General features: G+C 39.5%; 1 protein-coding gene across 16 annotated transcripts in view; it reads left to right on the forward strand.

Annotated features, from left to right (window-relative positions):
- afdna (afadin, adherens junction formation factor a) overlaps nt 1-13776 on the forward strand; it is a 119962-nt gene that overhangs the window by 92348 nt on the left and 13838 nt on the right. For all 16 annotated transcript variants that reach the window (XR_008607617.1, XM_055054302.1, XM_055054306.1 and 13 more), the window contains 11 exons: nt 3490-3555; nt 3627-3700; nt 6339-6457; nt 7283-7483; nt 8345-8436; nt 9200-9397; nt 9820-9952; nt 10044-10446; nt 11009-11253; nt 11378-11592; nt 12403-12582. Coding sequence is in view for 15 of the 16 variants with exons in the window: in XM_055054302.1 (XP_054910277.1) it covers nt 3490-3555; nt 3627-3700; nt 6339-6457; nt 7283-7483; nt 8345-8436; nt 9200-9397; nt 9820-9952; nt 10044-10446; nt 11009-11253; nt 11378-11592; nt 12403-12582 (1926 nt within the window). In the remaining variant the exon portion in view is untranslated. The remainder of the gene's footprint in view (nt 1-3489; nt 3556-3626; nt 3701-6338; nt 6458-7282; nt 7484-8344; nt 8437-9199; nt 9398-9819; nt 9953-10043; nt 10447-11008; nt 11254-11377; nt 11593-12402; nt 12583-13776) is intronic.

Consider the following 13776-nt stretch of genomic DNA (forward strand, 5'->3'; position numbering starts at 1 on the left):
TCATTTTAGAAGAAAATGCCTCCATCTTTTGTTGCAAAAGTTTATTTTTCTTTATTTTAAAACCTAAAAATACGAAGAAAAAAAGATGACTCTTTAAAAGTAGTTCAACTTGGTGACTCTAAGGTTTATTTTGCCAGGCTAAGGGCAAAACATGAATTGATTGAAATTATTCTGTATAGCTGCACATTTTACGAACTATTATTCCTTCTGGTTGACTCAAATATTGGCTCTAATGTCAAAACTTTAGTTTATGTAAACTGGTAAATTCAACTGGTTCCTCCAAACTGAGAAGCAGCTTATAACGTCCATATTTACTGAAGTTTTGCTTTCTAAAAGTTTTTTTTTGTTGTTGAATTATTCCTCCAACTAAATCTAAGGCTAGTGATCTATCTGGCATTAATAATGATTTTTTTACTAAACCACTGATAATCTGGAAGCAAAAATCTCAGCTGGTTTCCTCTGTAATCAGATTTGAGCTTTTATTTTGGCTGGATTTCAGCCTAGAAACTGTAAAGTTGTATTACATCATGTCAGCCAGGCAGAGCAGCGGAGTAATCTACTAAAACGCTCTGATACCTGTGTGGGCGTCCCGCCGGCCTCTGAACGCTCTGCTGTGGATTAGCGGTTTCATGGCAGGTCCACAGGCTGGAACGTTGCGAGCTGTAATTGTGGTGCAATCGCAGCAGCACTTTCTGTCCGCGATCGCGTGGGTCCGATGTCCGTGGCGGTTTTCCGTCCCGGGAGAATCTGTCATGTCAAATCTGCAGCGTGTCTTTAATGGTCGTCGCATAATAAAGAAATGAGAGCTGAATGTTTTATGGAGGACTAGAGTTTGAAACGCTTTTATTTAATTTCAAACTGAATTTCATGAATTATCAGTTGATTCTGGGTAAAATGTGAGCTGCACACACATAACTGTAACCCTCCTATGTTTGTCTCGGGTCCAGTACACTGCAAAAACACACAATATTAACAAGTATTTTGTCTGGTTACTAGTGCAAATATCTTAATTTTGTCTTAATTCAAGAGCACTAATTTAGTGCTTTTAACAAGATATAGATGCTTGCTATCAGTAAAAAAATCCGAGTTCAACTGGCAGATTATTTCACTTATAGTCAAATAAATTATTGAGCCCGTTTTAATTTATCGTGCCATTATTTGATTTTTTTGTGATAGCGGCAAATTTGCCCAAATGTATTTTTGACATATCAAACAGCTCATTTATATGGTCGATGGAAACGCAGCTAATGCCTTTTATTTTAACTAGATAACTTCTGATTCCCACCAGCTGAACTGGGTCAAAGGTCCTGATGAGGAACAAGTGGAAATTGTGACTTTAAGTTTTAGTTTTTAAGGCCTTTTTGTTTCCAACTTGCAAAAATGCAGATTTTCACTGATTCCGCTTCACAGAGAAACATCCGCAGCTGCAGATTTATTCCCTTCTGAAGTTCTTTTAATCTTTTCTCACTAATGAACTTCATTCAAAGAGCTTAAATCTCCTTATAATAGCTGCCACATAAAGTAAACATGACTTGATTTGTGAGGATCTCCTCTGAGTTTCCTCTAACTTGCTGAAAGCTCTCTGACATTGGGAGGGAATTCCCTGAATTGTCTCTGGAAGCTGTTTTGGCCCCAAGCATGAAGCTGTGGCTCCGTCTGAGACAGAGGCTGCAGTATTCAAACGGTCCCCAACAGGAAGTTCACTCCTTTCACGACAAAAACATGAAAAGCACAGACAGCACTCATTATGGCTGCTCTTCTTACCCCACATTTAAACAATGATTTATTCTTCTTTAAGTGTTTCATTTTTAACAGATAAGTGCATAAGTCGTGTTTAGATTGTGGCAGAACTGCATTTATTTTAAACCTACACACAAACTGCAAGTGATCAAACTGTTTCTGAAGTCGGCCATTGTCTCATCCTAAAAACCCTGACTTTATTGGAGCTGAAATGTTAGAAATGCTCCTCAAGCATTTCTCTGAAATATTTTTGGTTTCTGTTTGCGCCGCTGCAGATTCCAAGGATAAACATGTCGAGAAGCAGATAAAAACCGTGTGAGCCATCTAATAATATCCCTCCACAGTAAACCTTCTGGAAATCAAACTCTGAGACCTCTCTGGTTATTGACAATGCAGCTTGATTCGCAAAGAAACAATTTCAGTTTGAACAAATATTATAAAATCTCTTTGGATGTTTACATTCAATCTTATCTGTCGTACAGCGACTTTTAGGTTCTTATTGTTCTGTACTTGTTGTGCATTTGGAACCCAAACATCCAGGCGAAGTAATTAAAATCTTCTTGAGCAACAGGAGGAATGAGGAGTTCTGTCATGATTTACAGTACAAGAGGAGTCAGAAACTTTGTGGCAACGTTGTGCAAGATAACGGAGAACAACCTGCTCTCTGCATTGCGAAGCAACACATAAAAAAAGATTACAATGCAGCTTTAACAAATTGTTTTTGTTTCTTTGCAAGTCAAACTTTTTCTTCTCATTAATGCAAAACCCAGATATCCAGTACTGAGATCGCTCTGTCCTTCATAGTGCGATTTATTTGGCTAGAATTAGCCAGGTTTGTTTGTTGTATCAAAATTGAGTTTTTTCTTTCTGATTTAAGGTTTTTGGCCATTTCTAATGGTCATTTGACCATTTTTTTTACAGAATAAAATGTTTATGTTGTGCAGTAGTCTCTTATTTGACAAGGAATTGCTTTATTGCTCACAGATGCCAACAAAACCAAATCATCTGCACAAATAAATCTTCAGACCCTGAGGTTTCGAACACAGACACCAGAGGAGCTCAGATTTACCTCGGGAAGGCAGAACCGGATAAAAGCAATCCGTGTTTCCAAAACACTCTGAGCTTTTCCTGTATCCACAAGGCAAATCTGGAATGAACAATTACATTTATATATTCTGGAATTAACAGTTTAATCCCAGAAACGGTAAACAAATCAGTCCTACACTGTGTGGATAAGTCCGACAGACAGAGCTGCGTTTTTCACGTTGCTAGAAGTATTTTTGAAATTGGAGATAAATTCTTATTCTATGACAAATGATTAATAGTTCACTAAAGGAATGCTGTGTTTTTATTTTAGGAATTAAAATGTTTTTCTTATTTAAATAAAATAATTTATTTGCATTTCAAACATTTTATAAAAGAAGCTTATGTGGCTAAATGAAAAATCTGCAGATTTGTGCCTATTTTTTAAATCTGATTAATAATCAAAGTATTCAATTAATTAAATAATCGTGAGCTGCAACCTTTTCTCCTACACTTTAAATCAAGGAAAGGTTTGTCACTCAGCTGATGGATTTCCTGAATTTGTTTGCAACAGACTTTGGGGACGATGTTGGATCTGCGTTACATGATGTTTTGGATTATCAATAGCTTTTCATTTTGTATCTGAATTAGTTCTCTGTGTTTTAAACTTTGTGAACGCAGATTGTGCACATCGATGTTCATTTCCGTCGGTTTTCCTCTCTGCAGGGTGCCGGACAAGAGAAACTCGGCATTTACATCAAGTCTGTTGTGAAAGGCGGAGCGGCGGACAAAGTGAGTTTTTGCAAAACATTAAAGTGAGACGTTTGGAAATCTCGGCGTGTCTTACTCTGGGATGTTTGCAGGACGGCCGTTTGGCAGCAGGTGACCAGCTGCTGAGCGTTGATGGACGCAGTCTGGTCGGTCTGTCGCAGGAGAGGTAAGAACAGGAAATGATTTGCATGGAAATTACATAACATTACCTCAGGATTCAGCAGCTTTAATATCATGAAACCAAAAGCTAAGACTGGTTTAGAGTCGCTAATGTTGCCTGACCGTTGGAAAAATGAAAATTATTATGAAATAATAAGAAATATAGATTTAAAAACATTTTGCTCATAGTTTTAAAGTCTGACTGTTGTAAAAATGTAATTAAATTATTCCACTGAAATAGGCAAAACAATTATTAATATATCTTTATTTAAAAATCTTAATTGGCTTTTTTTTTAAACAATTGTCTTGAGCCAAAACAATATTTTTTTTTTTTTTTAATTATTCAGAAAAATTATAATTTTTCAGTTTTACTTGTATATTCAAGTCTTGAAAGAATAACAAAAAACTTTTACAAAAAGAAGATGGATAAAATGTTTTTATCTTTGGGAATGAAAATTATTCAATTAAAAAAATATTATAGCAGTTAAAATGTTTTATTTAGCCAAAATTATAATGAGCTGTTGTGGATGGTCCAAAGAGATGACTGCAATAAACGGGTCCAAAAGTGTAAAACGGGCGTGTTCCTGCTAGGATACTGCAGATAAAGCAACAGGGAGTTCAGTGTCATCATGTCGACCCAGAGCTGAGCCGGATTATAAATAATATATTTAATTGCATTTGCGTGCAGGATGAGGCTGGAACTGGAACATTTTTCTGTAATTCCCTGAACGCCTTTATTCCTTCACTTCAAACAAGTTTAAACAAATTGTTACAAAATGTTTGGAACCGCTCAAAACTTTTCCAAATCGTTCCTCTAGAGCCGGTTCCCTGCTAAACCGAAGCGATCTGTTTCATTCCCAAAACTTGGATCCAAAACAAGTGCATCATCTGTTTACAAGGCTTGGAAAACATAAATGTGGTGAAGAAAATTACACTTGTGGAGCTGGACTGAACCCAAATTACAGCAGAGGGACGAATCTGTAATCTCTGTCTCCTCTGGTCGACGATGAAAGTGTTAATTTGGTCCTCCGGCTCCACCTTCTAGGAAACGCGTCTTTATTTTAGTCTGTTATTTAACTCCAAGCTGACAATTATTCTACTGATTATTCTGGCGATTAGCCGATTAATTGGATTAAAAAAATGCTATAATCTGCTGCTTTTTCCATTAACTGCATAAGCCTTTTCATAGAATATTAGAACTATAATAAAAGATGCAAATAAACAAATAATTAAATTCATTTTTAAAATAAAATTAACATTTAATTCCCTAAGACTCCTCCTTATTTGCATAATAGCAGATTTTTGTAAACAGGAGAAGCTAAAACTAACCCTGAATGAGTCCTGGGTAGAACATATTTTCAAACAAAGAACATTTTCCATTTTTAAATCAAAAATGTATGTTTTTTTGCTCAGTTTTGGTTTAATTACTGCTCTGATTATGTTGCTCTTTTAACAAATGCCTAGTTTTTAAAGTCTGTATAATCTAATTAAACAATTGATTTGTTGATTAATCACGATTAATCTGACTAATTGTTTCAGCTCTAATCTAAAGGTTAAAGCTTCATGATTCAAATTGTCAGATTACTGACTTATGTCACTTAGCTCTGCATTAATGTGAGTTAAATCAGACTTTTGAATAACACAAAAAAAACCTTGCGCTCTACTGAAGTTAATTTGATGAACAAAACTGGCCTTCAGCGTCTGATTAAACAGAAAAATGTGCAATAAGTTCTTAAGTTTTAGTTTTGCACAGAAACAAAACAAAGAATCACAAAAGATTAAAAAAAAAAGTTTTATCAAAAAATTATCATGATAAATGCCCAGAATAAAGTCATAGTATTGCAACAATAAAGTAAAACTAATGCTAGAAAAAAAGTTTGTCACCAGAATAAGGTCAAAATATTAGGAAAATTAAGTAATATCATTTTTAAAAGGGGAAAAATATTGGATTTTATTGTCGACAAATCAAAATGGTTTTAAGTTTATCATGATAAATGATAAGCAATACAATAAATGCCCACTCCTATTCTAACACTGTCTTGTTTTCATTGGCATCATAATTAACATAAAGGCTTGAAAATATGTGTCTGAATGTAAATATGTAACTTATTAAATGGTTCTGTTTATTTCATGAAATAATGACGGTGAAATTTGATTCTTCTAGCTTGTAAAAACTGTCAGGAGGTTAAATTTACTAAGTAGAAGCGTTGGACAGGAACCGCCGCTCATGTTTTTCAGTGCAGCTTCTCCACCAGGATGTCACCAACAGCCAAACCCACCAGCTGTCACTTTATATAAAATTAGATTTAGTGTAAAAATTTATGTCAGCAAAGCGGAAAGATTCAAGTGGAGTCATGAGATGGTTGGATCAAAGACGGAGCCGCTTAATGAAGCTTGTTACCGCAGATTTAGAGCCTGGCTGTGTGTTGCGTCACTTTAAACGGCCACATCAGGGAGAAAAGTTTCCTTGAAGTTGGGAGATTGATGGTCTGGTGTGTGTGTGTCTGTCTGTCTGTCTGTCTGTCTGTGTGTGTGTGTGTGTGTGTGTGTGTGTGTGTGTGTGTGTGTGTGTGTGGTGTGTGTGTGTGTGTGTGTGTGTGTGTGTGTGTGTGTGTGTGTGTGTGTTCGTGTGTGTGTGTGTTCAGAGCTGCAGAGCTGATGACGCGGACGGGCTCTGTGGTGACTCTGGAGGTGGCCAAGCAGGGCGCCATCTACCACGGCCTGGCGACGCTCCTCAACCAGCCCAGCCCCATGATGCAGAGAGGTACCGTTATTCACGCCTTTTCACTTTTAATAGTTTCTATCGCAAAATAAGGAGAAATTAAAATTGTAAATGTAGTTATATTAGAAGTTTGAAAACTTACCTTAAAAATGCTTGCAAAATGCTTAAAGTTTACTGTGGTAAGAATATAAGAAAAATTTATATTTTTAAATTTTACTTTGTCAATTATTCATAAAAATCCATTTAAATGTTGATACCAATCAAAGAGATGAGCGGATGTCCACACTGGGTGTCTTTGTTGTGCAGTACAGTTGGGCTGTGTGTATCCATGAAAAGCTACACACACACACACACACACACACGCACGGTGTGGCGGAGGTTAAAGGGTTGTCTGGCTCTGAGTTGCTCTTTGTCTGCTGGAATTTGACCCGAGCTTCATTGAGGAAGTCTTCTTTTCTCCCAAACTCCCGTCAACCAAACAGCAAAATGAAACGGAGTGGCTGGTCTCAAAGATCTTCTATTCTACATTCAATGTTACTGAAAGTTCATAAATGAGTAATTCTCTCTTTTCCCAGCTGGACGTCACTTTGTGTTCGTCTGTAACACACAAAGGGAGACGCAACTTTAAGTGTTCAGTTTTGCTAAATTGCTCTGGGGTCAAAGGTCAAACTCCAGTGCTTGAGGGCTGGTGTCGCTGACATTTTAAACTGTTTTATGCTTAAATCATTCCAGAGATTCTCCCCATGCAGCAATATATAAAAACCTTTTTGTTAAATTATAATAATTTTTTCTAAGAGCTTTTGAATGAAATTTTTTTGCCTCATGAATGTTTGTTTGTTCTGATCGTTGTTGTTTCCCGACTCCCAGCATCGGACCGCGGCCGCGATAAGAACGGGAAGATGCGTCCGAAGAGCGAGGGCTTCGAGCTCTACAACAACGCCGTGCAGAACGGCGATCCGGAGAGTCCACAGCCCGGTTGGGACTCGTACGCAGAACCAAAGAAGATGGGCGGAGAGGACAGGCTTCTGAAGAACCGGGCCGACCACAGATCCAGCCCCAACGTAGCCAGTAAGTCCTTCTTTTAATCACCTTTAGCATTTGTAATTTCTCTTTATTACACGGTACAGACAGGTGCTTAACATCCTTGTAAATGTTTGATTTCTGCTACTCAAACTGCAGTTTTGGAACAAATATCAATCAAATGTTTGATTCAAAGCCTAAATTTGGAAAACATTATTTTCAGCTGAAACCAGATATTTCCATTCGACTAATAAAAAGAGACAAACATATTTTTCTTCTTATTGTCTGAAGTTAAATGGGACTAAACTTTTCCTGTTTTATATTATTTAAAAAATAATTTTGGTTTGATAAATGTCAGAAAACTTACCAAGATTATTTTTGTAACTTTCTTTGTAGCGTTAAGCGTTTTAATAGAGCAGGAAGAGCCATTTAGTTTAAATGTAATGAATATTTATAATTCAAAATGAGTCAATAACTCAGATTTTTGTTCAATTTGTTTTGTTCTTTAGACCACAAAATAAAACAAACCAGCTTGTCCCTGCTGTACAATACTAACATAAGACTTTATTAATAGCACTGATAAATATTTTATGATAGTGAATTGAAACAGTTGTTTTTTTCCAAAGTCTGGTGCTTGAAAAGTGCTCCAATTTTACTTGTATTGAAAAGAGTAAGAACAGTTCTGTAATCCAGAACTGTTCTGCAGGTTTGTAGTTTGAAACCATTTTTAGACTGGAATCAAGGTAAAAACCTCTGCTGGTGTTATTCTGCAGCTGCTCCACCCTGATACAGGAACAAACCACCGGAATATTTTGCCAGCAAATGTTTTGGAAATGTTTGCATTTGGAAAAACAAACAGTGAATGTGTGTGAAGGTTTGCTTTGACATCGTTTTGTTTCCCTCCACCAGATCAGAGCCAGAATCCTGCGACCAAGTCGGTTTATCCTGGAGGACCGGGAACCAAGATCACCTCTGTTTCCACCGGGAACCTGTGTGCAGAAGTAAGTGCAAAGACGCACCACCAGGGGGAGCCCAAGAGCAAAAAGATGCATCAATTAAATTTTTTTATTATTACACATAAAAAACTACTTCTATATAAATTACTTACTACTTCTATTATCAATTATAAATGATGCTTGCTGCAAAATACAAAATCTTTTTTGGTCTAGTTTCTTCTGAAAATATCTTAGTAGCCTTGAAATCAGACAAATCGAATTCATGCGCAGTCAATAATGATTAAATATTGATTTTTAAAAAGTGCTAGTTTAATTTGTATATTATTTCACTTATAACAAAACATTTTTCCCATGTTATAAGTGAAATAATCTGGCATCGGAGCTGGATTGGATCTAGTACTTTTTCATCAATATTAAGGAATTAGTTAATTTTGTCTTAATTCAAGTGTACTTAAGATATTTAATAGAAACTAGACCAAAAACTCTTGGTAAGATTTTGTCTTTTTGTATGTCACACACTCAGAGCAGCCTTGGAACGATGAAGCATCTGTTGGTAAGGGGGGCTCATATTCAAATCTAATTAGGGCCTTAAAAATGCTTTGACCAGCTCTGCAGCATTGAAACCCATCGCAGCTTAAATGAGGAATGTGGCACCAACAAGTAAAATTTCACACATGTTGGACAAAAATGTGGTTCCAGTCTCGACTTAAGGAAATTTTCCAGATGTTTGGCTGAATTTTCTATTTTCTTCTGTTGGTTTTTGTAAGTTTTCTGGTTGTTTAGCTGAGTTGTCCCTCTTTCCCCACAGGACGAGCCGTCCCCGCCCCGGCCGGAGGCCTACCCCATCCCCACCCAAACCTACCCCAGGGATTACTTCACCATCCCGGCCTCCAAGAGCCAGGACCGGGTGGTGGGTCCAGGGCAGGGTCCCCCGCAGCACTGGCAGGGCATGGAGGACAGAGAGCGCCTCCCTGTGGTCGACAACATCCACCACAACAGCATGCAGGTGCGGCAGCTTTCCAGTTTTTCTGAAGCTTTTTTTTTTTCTGATTTTTTAAAATGTTCTTTTAAAAATTAATTGTGTTTTGTTTTGTGTCTGACATGAGAGTGAGGTGAAACATTAAGGCCAATCCGAGGTTAAAATAAACTCAAATCCATTATGAGCAGAATTTATATTTATGTAGGAGTAAATTGTATTCCAACAAAATATGGAAAATATTAATCAAAGAAATAAAAGATGGAAAAGAAGTTATTGCTCTTATTTATCATTCAAGTTTCTAAAACATTCATCCTTCTAAGTCCTGAATGACTGACTTGTCCATTAATCTGCTGTCATTTTATTGTCTTGTTCTCCCATCTTTCCTTTCTCTGAGATGTAAATGATTTTCTCGTTTCCTGATGTCTTTCTCTATGTTTTTGTCTCTGCAGAGGATTAATCACTCCCAGGAAGATCTGTACCCTCCGGTGGGAATGATGAGGCCCGATGAGCGGATGCAGCCGCTCTACCCGCAGGACTACCAGCACCGGGATTTGGACTACCAGCACCGAGGTCCGCCAGGAGGTAGGAGAACGAAAACTGAGTCAGAGAAATAGTCCTGATGCCACAACAAAAACTGGAGTGAAAATGTTTTATTGGTTTTGTTTATCTTCAGGTGTGGGAGCCCTGATGGACCACTGGACGCCTCAGCCGCAGGTTTCCTCTTCGCTGGAGTCCTCGACGTCCAGCCAGGAGCAGCTCAACTTCTCTGCTTCCTCCACGTCTTCAAACAAGGGCCAGAACCAGAAGACCGGGCCGGGCCGGTGGAAGACGCCGAACACGCCTCACATCGTGCCGCCGCACTCGGTGCAGCCGCCGTCCCGCTCCGACCTCCCGCCGCCTCCGCCGCCGCCTCCTGCCGTCTACCCCGACCCCTACGACCCGCAACCGGAGCTGCCGCTGCCGCCGCCGCCCGCCGCCATCAGCCCGGTGACGGCCCAGCAAGCCGCCGACCGCAAGAAACGGGAAGAGCAGCAGCGCTGGTATGAGAAGGAGAAGGCCCGGCTGGAGGAGGAAAGGTGGGTTTGGTTCACCTGGAAGGAGTTCAGACCAGAGCTGGTCGAGATACTAGAGCTGAAACGATTCATCGCTATGATGGATTAACCAGAATAATCAGAATGGATTAAGTAATCAGATTACGCAGTCGGATTAACTGTGATAAATCGATTAATTGTGATTAATAATGATTTAAAAAAAAGGTTTTTAAAAAGCGTACACTGAAGTGATTCTGTTTTCTTCTATAAAATTTACAAGAAAAAAAATCCCTGAAATTTTCTGACCACAAAGTGGAAAATTTTCCACTTTTCAAGTTCAGATAATGTCTAAGATTAATTTTGCATATATAATACAATAATTTTTGTTTTTGCTTTGTTCATTTGAAAAGATGTTAAATACAGCAATGTGATAAAATATCTCAAATCAGTCTCTCCTGACATTAATAACATCTTTCAACAGATGATGAAGTGCAGAAAGGAAGAATAATTAGTTTAGAAATTTGTATTTTCTCCTATTTAGCAAGTTGTTGGTGGAATTTGCTGTGGTATTTTATAGGTGTAATTATTATTGTTATTATTTTACCAGAGAGAGGAAGAGGAGGGAGCAGGAGAGGAAGCTGGGTCAGATCCGAGCCAACCCGGTCATGCCCGTCCAGCCCCATAACAACGGTGGAGCCATGCCTCCTCCTCACCACCAGCCGCCCATGGCCTCCGTGGCGCCGCCCCAGCCTTACCACGCCCCGCAGGCGCAGCCGCCACCCTCCAGACCGGAGAAGCTGTCCAGCCTGCCGCGGTCCGCCGTGCCGCCGCCCGCCGCCGCCAACTCTGCCGGTGAGATTATCTCCTTGTTTCAGGACGATAAAAACACAATTTGCTTTTTTTTAATTAAAGATTTTGCCTCCCTTGGATTTGAATCTGTAAAGCGAATCATTTAAACCCTGTTGGACGTTTGCAGCCATGGACACGGTGATCAGGGAGCTGCTTCCTCAGCAGCAGCCGCGGACCATCGAGCGGCGCGACCTGCAGTACATCACCATCAGCAAGGAGGAGCTGTCCACCAGCGACAGCCTGTCTCCGGACCCCTGGAAGAGAGACGCCCGCGAGAAGGCCGAGAAGCAGCAGCAGCTCCACATCGTGGATCTGCTGGACAAAGAAATCCAGGAGCTCCAGGTAAAAAGATAAGATTTTTGTTTATTATTAATGTTAATAATAATCTTTGTAAATCTAAACTGTTGTAAAAACCATATTTGGGGAGAATTTTGGGCAACAGTTATTGTGTTTAGCTAAATAAAAAAACATTTTCCTATTTCACTTGTTTTTATTTAAGTGATTTTAATAGATGAACTCAACTCAAAATATTTCAATAAACATTTTTGACATTAATAAAAATAATTCAGAGACCAATGAAGCATCCCTCATTTTGTCTTTTACTTAAAAACTCATAAATTTATGTTCAAGTCGCATTCCACGGGCACTACACTGTTGCCTAGCAACCCCAGCAAAGTTCTGCCTGTTACCTAGCAACCCAAACTCCTTTCCAGCACATTTGGTCAGCTGGTTTTACCCACTGAATGAATCATGGCTGCTGGAAAAGACGAGTGTTTTGCTGTTGACTCACCATCCAGAAACCACTTACCACATTCTTGTTGGTTGTGCAGGAGGCTCAACTTCTGCTTTTCAAAGCTGTACAGTTGTGTGACTCCACATTTGTTTGCAGCCATTTTCACGTGTGAGAGTAAATGTTTAGCTTTGGGGGCGTGGCCAGCACCATCTTATGTGGATTTAAAGAGCAGATGAAAATCTGATTATCCAAGAATGATTTGGTGCAAAGAAATGTAATGAACATGTTTTGTTTAGACCATAAACTTGTCACAATCTATTCAATAAAGCCTTAAAATCCATTAAGCATTCAAGCTTATCCAGCTTTGAATTTTTCCCCCACTTCAAAGGCCCTGTTTTCAAATTCTTGCCGTTTCTCAGGCGAAACCGGAGCGAACAGCGGAAGAAAGCGACCGGCTCCGGAAGCTGATGCTGGAGTGGCAGTTCCAGAAGCGGCTGCAGGAGTCCAAACAAAGTGACGACGACGAGGAGGAGGAGGACGACGAGGACATGGACGCCATGCTGATCATGCAGAGGCTGGAGGCCGAAAAGAGAGCCAGGGTAAGGACGGACGAACACAGTCGGTCGCCGTGTTTTAAAATGGCGGAAAGCAAGATTTTGTCTTGGAGGAAGAGGTCCCACTCTGTCACGTGCACAGGCTTTCTGGCAGCATTAAACTTGACTTCTGTTTTTTTCAAGCCACCTTACCCATCAGCTCAGAGTCCAGAAACAAATCCGCAGCTCCGCGCTTGAGGAAGGGCGAGTCGCGGGAAAATTAGGCTGATGGGGAGAAAAACAGAACTGCCTTTTGAGTCGCTAGAGGAGGAAACCGGTTCCTCCGCCGTGAATGTCACGCAGTGTGCATCTGCAACATGCTTCTGTCATCGCTTCGCCATGCTGCACTGCTTAAATCTGATTGGCTGGAAGGGTGGATGGCCGGGTATGGGCAGGAAGGAGGGCAGTGGTTCTGCTAATCGGCTTCCTTGCACCCAACAGCACCAGGGACTGATGGTGAAAATTTGATCCAGTTGAAACCAAATTAAACAGAAAATGTTTAAAAGTTTTTTAGCAGCTAAAGATGAAATGCAGGAACAGTGTGTGGAAAGATAATCTGGATTTGTTCTCCTCTTCCTTCTCGCTTCAGTTCAGTGATGGATTTTTATTTAAGAAGCTTAAAATCTGGACTTTGACTGGGCCATTTTCAGCCATTTCTGTTGATGTGTTTTTAGGAATAATTGTGCTTTTGATGAACCAGTTTTGGGTTCGGGGTCGACTTGTTTAACTTCCAGATAGTTGTTATGGTGCATAACCATAGCAACAAGGTATTTATACACATCTGTAAACCAAACGATACCTGACCTATGACCCCAAATCCTCAAAAAGTAAAACAGTCTTCTACATCAGTTATATCCCCTACTTCAGCATCTCCCTTTTTCTTCATTTTGTTCTACTAAATATGTATTTTTTGTTGTTGTTTCTGCCTTGCTTTCTAACCAAACGGCCTGACGGAGATTTTAAAAAAGATGTGGCAAAAGCAAATGAGCTGGATCAGCATTGCTTGGTAACATCTGATGTTATCCAGGACATTTTACTTTTAAACGTCCCTGAAGCCTGGAAATTGTGCTGTTGGCATGTTGTTACAGTCGTGTTACAGTCAGAGTCACACGTTGGTGGTTGACTCACATAAGCCCACATCACCATGCCTCCATCGCCGTGTTTCACTGTTAAACAGTTGGAAATGGGTCCATTTTGTTT

Source organism: Poeciliopsis prolifica, unplaced genomic scaffold, assembly GCF_027474105.1.
Source record: "Poeciliopsis prolifica strain line A6 unplaced genomic scaffold, Auburn_PproV2 SCAFFOLD039, whole genome shotgun sequence".
NCBI lineage: Eukaryota > Metazoa > Chordata > Actinopteri > Cyprinodontiformes > Poeciliidae > Poeciliopsis > Poeciliopsis prolifica.